Source organism: Equus asinus, chromosome 8 (genome assembly GCF_041296235.1).
Source record: "Equus asinus isolate D_3611 breed Donkey chromosome 8, EquAss-T2T_v2, whole genome shotgun sequence".
Classification (NCBI taxonomy): Eukaryota; Metazoa; Chordata; class Mammalia; order Perissodactyla; family Equidae; genus Equus; species Equus asinus.
This window is the reverse complement of record NC_091797.1, coordinates 36,941,840-36,952,335: the sequence shown is the minus strand read 5'-3', so window position 1 is coordinate 36,952,335 and position 10,496 is coordinate 36,941,840. Positions and strand designations below refer to the sequence as shown.

General features: G+C 33.5%; 1 protein-coding gene across 1 annotated transcript; it reads right to left on the bottom strand.

Annotated features, from left to right (window-relative positions):
• Nucleotides 1-2,184: 2,184 nt before the first annotated feature.
• Nucleotides 2,185-3,129, bottom strand: LOC106843483 (olfactory receptor 2B11-like). Its single transcript, XM_014860516.3, has one exon. The coding sequence runs from the start codon at nucleotides 3,127-3,129 to the stop codon at nucleotides 2,185-2,187; it is 945 nt and encodes a 314-aa protein (XP_014716002.2).
• Nucleotides 3,130-10,496: the final 7,367 nt, after the last annotated feature.

The following is a 10,496-nucleotide window of genomic DNA, read 5'->3' as shown; positions in this document are numbered from 1 at the left end:
GGCTCGATGAGCGGTGCCATGTCCTCGCCCAGGATTCGAACCGACAAAACCCTGGGCCACCTGCAGCGGAGCATGTGAAGTTATCCACTCAGCCACGGGGCCGGCCCCCCTATTATTCATTTTATTGCTTAAACTAAGGTGCAGTAACTAAGTTATCATCTCCTATATGGCAGCTGCTATTTTATATATATATATATACACTTATATATAAATATATATACCATAATTAAGATGAAATAATTAGTCTAATAAGTACTGTTGCAAACGCACTAACTGCCTGCAAAAATTATATCCTAGAGGAATAAATAATATTGAGATTTCAGACACCTGGGAAGATATAGAGGGATATTATGGGCAGCTTTCTCTCAATATCCCACAAATCTTTTATAAGAGGCTGTTTATTCATCCAGCCCAAAAGTGAGATTTTCTGCTTCCCCTCGGCTCATCTACACTGTGTGTTCCAATTCTGAGATTCAGAGTTTTCCAATCAGTTATTTCCCAAACTTTATGTTATTTATATTTCCTAAGCTATATGTTATTTCTTCTCAAAAAGAAGCCAATAAAATCAAAATAAAAGGTGTTTGGGAAGTGTTTTATTAAAAATGGTTTAACAGTTTACTTTGAAGTTATCAAACATTTAATATGTTAAATTTTTTTCTAAAATTCTACAGCTTCAAGAATAATATATGGCTCCTTCCACATTTGTTTGAATATGAATTACTTTCTTTTTTTTAACCACTGTTAAGATTTACTGGAGCAGCATCAGAAGATAGTTTGAAAAATATTGCCTTCAACATCAGCTACTAACCTCTTCTTTAAATTCATCATTTAGTACACGACACATTTTTGCATGAGCCTGTGATACAGGTTTTAACAGTAGGCAATGAGGACAGTAGGTAATACTTTTCATTCATTTAAAAAAATAATCATCGAAAGCCTATTCTATAGCATTTATTGTACTGACTACTCAGGTTACCAAGTGAGAAAAAAAGACCTCATGGTATTTTTGGAGAGAGAAGTGATCATCTAAAGGAACGTAAAGTTTCAAGTGTGGTCAGTACTATGAAGGAGGTGTACATAGTGAGATGAGAAGACCTAGTCCTTAACACACTTACAGCCATTCCAGGGAATCCACTTATCTCCCAGAGAGTGATTTTCCTTGTCTCCTTCAAGAGCAAACTAGTGTCCTTCGCTTAAAGTCTACAAAGGAAAGTTTATTGCAAAGCACAAAGCATAAACTGAAGAGTGAATACATTTATTTAATTAATTATTGAGTGTGATCAATATACTTAGTGTTATATTTGTACAATATGAGTCTATAGATTTTGTTCTCGCTATTTGGAAGTGAACAGTGCAAACACATCATGGTACCCAGGATGGGCAGATGTGTGAAGACCTTAGATCAATAGACTTAGTTGTTAGAAAAATAATTAAATATTTACCCTAAACACAAGTTAAAATGTAAGAGTTTTGTAAAGGTAGGGAGTATAGAAGTATGAGAAAATGACAGATTTACAATGAGAAGAGTTGATATTATTAAGAATAGAATATCTTTCAGTCAAATGTCCCAATAGGAAGGAATCTCGCTGAGACCTATAGGAAAGAGATAGTCAGACATTATTTTGGCATTATCTTGTTTATAAAGATTCAGAGAGTGAATATGTGGTTGAGAGGGTTGGTTATAGAATATAAGATATTAACCCATCTGGTCTTGCTGGTAATTCATAAAAAGAATTGATTTGCAAATGAAATATTAACCCCTTACATCATATCCATAATAAGAAACAGGTAAACTGCAGTCCATCTTACTTGTATTGTTTTTCAAATTGTCACATAAAAGGGTAGGGTTTGGGTTTTTTAATCTGACTGTAAATAAGTCAATCAATAAGCATTTATATATTGCTCACTTTTCATATTCCTACGGTAGAATCTTTAGATAGACACAGGAAATTAATGACACGATCTTCACTCTCTTGCAAATTGCAGACAAACTGAGTCTTAGGATTCACACTTTGAAGTGATAACCAATAAACCACCGCAGTGCGTTAAGTAAATATATACGTAGATAGAGTAGCCACAAAAGAATGCTAACAGTTTTGGAGGAGGTTAAATCCAGAGGTGATTTTAGAGTAGGGGATCTTCTGAGTGCTATATGGAGAGTGTGGAGTATAAAAATAGCTATGTTTATTCTCTTCCCTGATGGTACAATGAGACAAGAAGCCTCCTCATTGCCCCTTTCATGTCCTTGTTTCTCAAAGTATAGATAAAAGGGTTAAGCATAGGAGTCACCAAACTGTAGAACAGGGACATGAGTTTGTTCTTGTCCTGGGAGTTAGTAGCAGAAGGTTGTACATACATGCTAATTACTGGCCCATAGAAGAGAGATACAACAATAACATGAGAACCACATGTGTTAAAGGCCTTCTTCTTTCCCTCTGAGGACCGAATTCTGAGCACTGTTGCCACAATGAACCCATAGGAAACAAGGATAAGTAACAAGGGAACCAGGGAATAGAATGCCCCCACAATGGAGAGCATAGCTACATTGAATGTGGTGTCAACACATGACATCTTGATCATCACTGGAACCTCACACAGGAAGTCATCTACCTTGTTGTTACCACAGAGTGGCAGCTGGATGGTGAGGGATGACTGAAGCAAGGAGTTAGCCAAACCACTTAGCCATGCCACGGCCACTAGGAAGATGCAGAGTTGCTGATGCATAATAGCTGAGTACCTCAAGGGCTTGCAGATGGCCATGTAACGATCCAAGGACATCACAGCTAAAAGGATGCATTCGGTGGCCCCCAGGAAGTGAAACATATAAAACTGGGTCACACAGCCTCCATAGCTGATAGACTTATCTGTGCCCCAGAGATTCAGCAGCAGCTGAGGAATGGTGGTCGTGGTAAAACACAGGTCCAGGAAGGAGAGGTTGGAAAGGAAGAAGTACATAGGGCTGTCAAGATGAGGATCCACCCTGGATATTACAATAATTGAGATGTTTCCCACTAGTGTGCAGATGTAAGCAACAAGCACGATTATGAAGAGCGGCATTTCCAACCAGGGATGGTCAGAGAAACCCAAGAGAATGAAAACCTTTGGAGAACTTGCATTGCTTAGATTCATGACTGTTGTTGATCTTGTTGGCGGATTCAAGGCAAAGTGAAGACATATTTCAGTATTGAATTTTCTTGATGGTTAATTTATTCATTGAATTAAAGTGAATTATGAAGCGATTTTCTCTGTGGTGTAACTCCAGTGAAGTGGTCTGATACTTGCAAGCATGAAAAATGTCTAAATGCCAATAATTATAATTTAAATTTAAATTATAATTTTGTAGTGCTTCTAAAAGAAAGACTGACAAATCTCTATATTTTACCTAAGAAATGCAATATAGTAAATTTTTTGTAGAATAATGATTACGTAAAGGGAAACTCACGATTGCTGTTATATTAGAGAAAAGAATAAAATGGAGGAATGGTTAGCGCTTTCCACACAGTGAGTTATAAACTGTCATACATTTAATGGTTATATGCTATTTATGGATTTATTGTATTTGATTCCTTTACAAGTGTGAGTTTATGTGTATGTGTGTGACTTGGGTTATAATGTAAAATATATATCTTGTAATAGGCAACAGTAAAAAGTTTGAAAGACACTGGTGCAGTAGAAAAGAAAACAAGATATGAAATCAGAAAACCTGGATTCAGTCCACTGCTAATAACACAGACACCAAATGGTATGCATTGCTTAAATATTTGGAACCTCCCTTATCTTACTTTGTTGTGCTGTAAGGATTAATTAATCCAATACGTGTGACCACATTTTATTAAGTGTAATCATTAATGTTGGGTTAGTTATTTTTCAAGAAATATAGTGCTCAGTTTGCAAGTGTATATCTGCTGATAGATTTTTCAGGTTGTATGCAAATATTAACAGTGTACTTATCCCCCCATAAGAAGTCTCATGAGGATTGCATTTTCTTCCCTTTCATTTCCCAGAATTACTATGCTTAGCTTGAATCTGACGTTAACAATTTTAAGATTTGTATGCCAGTGCACATATATTTTAATTAATGCAAATGCCCACTAATGCAAATTGTATCCCTACATATTTTTTTAAATAGACGTAATTCAGTGTTTTAAGTTATAATGATGATATATTATCATTAAGGGTGTCAATTTATTTGCACTTTCTCTTTAGTCTGCAAATTTGTATAAAGAGGTCACAACACTCCTGGTGTTGTACAAAAAGATAAAATCAATCAAGCTAAACAGATCACTCCCACCCACATATAACACCTACCTTAAATTAGTGTTGATATTCAATGGTAGTATTTCCTTTTCTTGCAAAAAAAATTACACCGATCATTCCACCAGAATTAAATGTTAATTAGATATAAGGATTGAATATTCTCTGTTCAGTGTCTTTGTGTCTTATCATAGGTTCTTAATATTATTTGTTTATTTGATTTGAAAGATCCTCACTATGTTTAGATGTATAAACCTATTTTATTCTAAAATACTAGTTGTTAAGGAAGGGTTCTCATTCTTTATATAAAGCTGTGGGACATTTTCTCCAGACAGATAACAAACCTCAGTGGAAAATCCTTGGCAAGAAACACTACAGAAATTCCCTAGTGGCTATGCTACCTTCTAATTTTCTTCTTGCTACAATAAAATAAAAGGATAAATTTTATTTCCTTGTTATGGAAAATAGACTCAAGACTACAAGAATCCTAGAAAACTCAATTTACCTCAATAATATCATAGATAATTTTCCTGAATATCAGAGAAAATTTAAGACAATTATTTTTTATGCCAAGATACAATTTTGTTTTTTTAATATTTTTCTCAGGATATTATTTCTTGAGATTCTTGTTATTTTAAAAATCTTCATTCTACAGAGAAAGAAGAAGGAATCATCTTCTAATGTATTTTTAAAGGAACCAAGAGGCTCTGGTTTTCAAATATTTCTCCCACAATAGCCTAGCACAGTGTAAACTTTTTACCTGACCTAACATTGATTATGTTAAAGTTCCTCATTTGTTTTAAACAATAAAAATATTGAGTCAGGAAGAAATTAATATACATTGTTTCCTTACTTCATTCAATCAGTAAACATTTGTTGAGTGCCCACTATAATGTCAGTCGCTTTTCGTGATGCTTCAAATATAACAGTGAAAAATGACAAACAAAAATTTGCTATAATGAAACTTTTATTGTAAAAGAAAAATAATAGATTGTACTTATTCTCAGTGCCTCAATAAATTCACTTCAGAATGATTGAAATTAACTAATTCATATAGTGCAAATGGATGTGTGGCAATAATAAGCTTTGCATTGATTGGTTTTTAACGTGGAGCCTATAAGTTTGAAAATGTGGGTTCTGAAGACTTTTGACTTTGGATTTCTTTTTTATTGTCCAGCTTTATTGAGTTATAATTGACAAATAACATTGTGTAAGTTTAAGGTATACAATGTGATGATTTAATATACATATATATTGTGAAATGATTACCACATTAAGCTTAGTTAAAATATCCATCACCTCACATAGCTACATTTTTTTGTGGTGAGAACATTTAATATCTGCTCTCTTAGCAAACTTCAAGTATACTGTACAATATTGTTCACTACAGTCACCATGCTGTACCTTAGATCATCAGAACTCACTCATCTTATAACTGAAAGTTTGTAATCTTTGACCAACATGTCCCCATTTCTCCCACATCCCATCCCCTGGTAGCCATCAGTATACTCTCTGATTCAAGTATTTCAATGAGGTCAATGTTTTAGAAAAGTAAGATCATGCAGTATCTGTCTTCCTCTGACTTTTTTCGCATAGCATAATACCCTCAAGTTTCATCTATATTTTTGCAAATGGCAGGATTTTCTTCTTTTTTAGGGCTGAATAATATTCCATTATCTACATATATATATATATACACACGTATCTATGTATATATCACATTTTCTTCATCCATTGACACACAGGTTGTTTCTAATTTTTGACTATTGTGAATGATGCTGCAATGAACATGGGGGTGCAGATATCTCTTTGAAATAGGTATTCATTTCCTTTGGATATATACCCAGAAATGAGATTGTAGGATCATCTGGTAGTTTTTCAGTTTTTGAGGAAACTTCATACTTTTTTCTACATGTCATTTTGATTTGCTTTTCCCTGATAGTTAGTGATGTTTAATACCTTTTCATGTACCTGTTGATTATTTGTATGTCTTCTTTGGAAAAATGTCTGTTCAGGTCCTTTGCCCACTTTGAAATTGGACTATTATTATTTTTGATATTGAGTTGTATGAGTTTTTTACATATTTTGGATAGTAGCCCTTTATCAGGTATATCATTTGCACATATTTCCTTCCATTCCATAGGTTCCCTTTTTAATTTTGTTGAAAAGTTTCTTTTGCTGTGCAGAAGAATTTTAGTTTGATTTAGTACCACTTCTTTTCATGTGCTTTTCTTGCTCATGTTTTGGGAGTCTTATCCAAAAAATCTTTACCAAAACCAATGTCAATGATATTTTGCCCTGTTTTCTTCTAGTAGTTTTATAGCTTGGGGACAATGAATATCCGGTTTTCCAAGCACCATTTAAGGAAGAGACTATCCTTTCCCCATTGAGTATTTTTGGCTGCCTTGTCAAATGTTAGTTGACTGTATGTGTGGGTTCATTTCTGGGACCTCTGTTCTGTTCCTTTGATCTGTGTGTCTATTTTTATGCCAGTACCATATTTTTTTGATTACTATAGCTTTGTAGTATAGCTTGAAATCAGGAAGTATGATACCTCTGGCTATGTTCTCCTTTCTCAGGATAGCTTTGGCTATTTGTGGTCTTTTGTGGTTCCATTCAAATTGTAGGGTTGTTTTTTCTATTTCTGTGAAAAATATCATTGTAATTTTGATAGGGATTGGACTAAATCTATAGATGGCTTTGGCCAGTATGGACCTTTTAACAATATTAATTTTTCTATTCTTAAACATCTTTCCATTTGTTTGTGTCTTCTTCAGTTTCCTTCATCAGTGTCTTATAGTTTTCAGTGTACAGAAATTTCACTTCCTTGTTTAAAGTTTTATTGCTTTTCATGCTACTGTAAATGAGATTGCTTTATTTCTTTTTCAGACAGGTTGTTCATGTATAGAAATGAAATTTTTGCATACTGTTTTGTGTTCTGCAACTTTACTAAATGTTTATTAGCTCTAACAGTTGTAGGTAGTCTTTATGGTTTCCATATATAAGATCATATCATCTTCAGAGACAATTTTGCTTCTTCCTTTCCAATTTAGATGTCTTTTATTTCTTTTTCTTGCCTAGTTGCTCTATCCAGGACTTCCACTATTATGTTGAATAGAAGTGGTGTAAGTGGGCACCTTTGTCTTGTTCTTGATCGTAGAGGGAAAGCTTGGAACTTTCACTGTGAGAATGATGTTCTCTGTGGGCTTGTCATTTATGTTGGCCTTCTTGCCATAAGAAATTGCTTTATTTTCTCTTGTCTGACAATTAGCAGTAGATCAAACATCCTGGGATCCTTCTAGGCAAGTTCACATCAATTATCTTAGGTTTGCTCTTTGCTACCAGTTTTCTCCTTACCACTCGCTGCATTCTAGCATTTTAGTCAGCTTCTCCTTTTTTTGTTTTTATTTTTTTCCTGTCTAAAATTTGCTTCCCCCATGTTTATTCATTGAATCTGATTAATAAATTTGACTTATTTTGTGTATACTCAATTTTACCTAATGATACAATATATGTTTGCCTATTATATTTTTAGTTTTTAAGATTTTAATTCTGTTTTTCAAGTAATTTTATTGAGATCATAATCGTTTATAACATCATGTAATTTCAGGTGTACATTGTTAGTATCAATTTCTGAATATACTTCATTGTGCTCACCCTCAGTAGTCTAATTTTTGTCCATCATCATACATATATGCCCCTTTATCCCTTTTGTCCTCCCTCCCCCAACCTCTTTCCCCTCTGGTAGCCGCTAATCTGTTCTCTTTATCCATGTATTTGTTATCTTCCACATGTGAGTGAAATCATGCAAAAAAATGAAAATAGACCCTTATCTTGCACCATACAAAAAAATTAACTCAAAATGGATTAAAGACTTGAATGTAAGACCTGAAACCATAAAACTCCTAGAAGAAAATATAGGCAGTACACTCTGACATTCGTCTTAGCATTATCTTTTCGAATACCATGTCTACTCCGGCAAGGGAAAGAAAAGAAAAAGTTAACAAATGGGACTACATCAGACTAAAAAACTCTTGCAAAGCAAAGGAAACTACTATATTTTTAAATTTAAAAAATTATATGTTTTGATTGCATTTGTGTCCCTCTGCTATCATACATCATAACTGAGGTGGAAATAGAGAATGATAAATTCTTGCCACATGATTAATTCAGTTAATGAATTGAAGGAAACAGGTCAACAAAACTAAAAATGTACAACACTCAATGAAGAGGAGTACCTAAATTATCATTCCTTGTTTTATATTGGATCAATGGTGCGTGTATCATACATCACAACACTTTGCGGAGTATTAATTAATCTGCTTGATCTCTCACAGTGCTCTTCAGAACTACATTTGAGTAATCACCCTTGGGGAGGCAATGGTTGTGTTCTATATATAATAGGAGGGAAAAACCCCAAATATTTTACAATCGGAATGTTAAACCCTGGTAGATTGTATTACTGGTTACTGATGACTCTGTGCCTTCCCCGTGGGATAATTGAGAGCTATATTCCATTGTTAGAAAGGGGAATCTTTGTCTTCTGTTCCAGTTGTATTTTATAATTCCTATGGACCATGGAGTCTGTGTTTTCTATTTTCTCATTTTCTGAAGGGTTTTTTTTTTGCAGTTTTCCAGTTTCCTCTCTACTGTTGTATGGTGTATGTGGTGGGCTGACTTACTTTTTAGTTTACAGTTCACCAGATAATGGAACCAAAGATGTCCAGAACTGATAGAGGAGTATGTGTCATTCAGAGTTTCCAGATTCTAGAACTTGATGAGACTTTGGGATTTTTCATTTTAGTAGTGGATGTGATTATATGTTTGTAAGTGTGTGTGTGTCTGTGTATGTATATATTAAATTATATAAAAATAAAAAGGTAAAAATACAGAGAAACATTGACGGTCAATACATTTCCTGCTAGATCAAGGCCTTAGCACAGGCTGTTTCTTCTGCTTTGAATGCGTTTTCCTCTGATATTCACTTAATTCATTTCTTATGGCTTATAGATCTGAGCCTAAATGACAAGTGCTCAGAAGAGTTTTTGCTGACTCTCAACCTAGTTTAAATTAATAACTTTTTATTTTATTCATTTTTACTTCATAGCATTTATTACAACTTGTAATTACATGTTTAGTATGATTTTATTCCCACACCAGACAATAAGATTCTGTGAAGACAGGAATTGTGCCTATCTTATTCACTAACGAATTCTCGGCAATTAGCAAAATCCACGCATATTGTAGGTGATCAATAAATGCAAGGCAAATAAATGACTATAGCATCCCTCTTTCTGGAGGTGCACTTATCTTAGGAGGGCAGACACATTTTAGTGTCTCAGATTAAGGTAGTGTGTGATATTTTTTTTCTTCCAGTTTTATTGAGACATAATTGACCTACAGCACTATATAAGTTTAAGGTGCACAGCATAATGACTTGACTTACATATGTTGTGAAATGATTACCACAATAAGTTTCATTAATGTCCATCATTTCACATAGATAATTTAAAAAAGAAAAAAGTGTTTTTTTCCTTGTGATGAGAACTCTTAGGATCTACTTGCTTAACAAGTTTCAAATACACTATATAGCAGTGTTAACTATAGTCATCATGTTCTACATGACATCTCCAGTACATAAATGGAATTGGATGAAGGTTGTTGATAGGCAGAATCAGTTTATAATTTTTAACCACCTTCATTCAATTCTTCTGTAGTATGTGATATTAAAGTAGATATGAGTAGCATCAAAATATTTCAGAATTTTAGGGCTCAAATCACCTTATATTATTATTTAAACTGTTAAAGATGTAATATATAAATATTTATAAAATTATTTTGTTAGCAGACTTTGGGAAATTTTGACAATGAACTTGAAGGTTGGAGTAGATGTTTCTAAAATTAGTTCCAAAATTTATAATTACATTAGTCTAATAGTTGTTCTACTATTAATTTTTCACCTCAAATAGAATTCAAATTTAGGTTATTATCATTCTAAGATAGTGTTTAGTAGAAACTAAATAAACGTAAATAGAAAACTCTCCAAGGTGAACTAGATTTAGAGCACCAGTTTTATAATATTTAGAGTTTTTTTCCTAACAGTTAAGTAATTGTATGGTGTAATTTAAAAATGCAGAAAGAAACATGAAGACTAGAACAAAAATTTCATGGTATCCTACCACCTAACTCACCATGATTAACTCATGGGAAAATTTATTTCTAGCACTGTTTTACACTTATAT

Coding starts and splice junctions, on each gene's coding strand:
- LOC106843483 (XM_014860516.3), bottom strand. CDS start 3,129: ATGAATCTAAGCAATGCAAGTTCTCCAAAGGTTTTCATTCTCTTGGGT.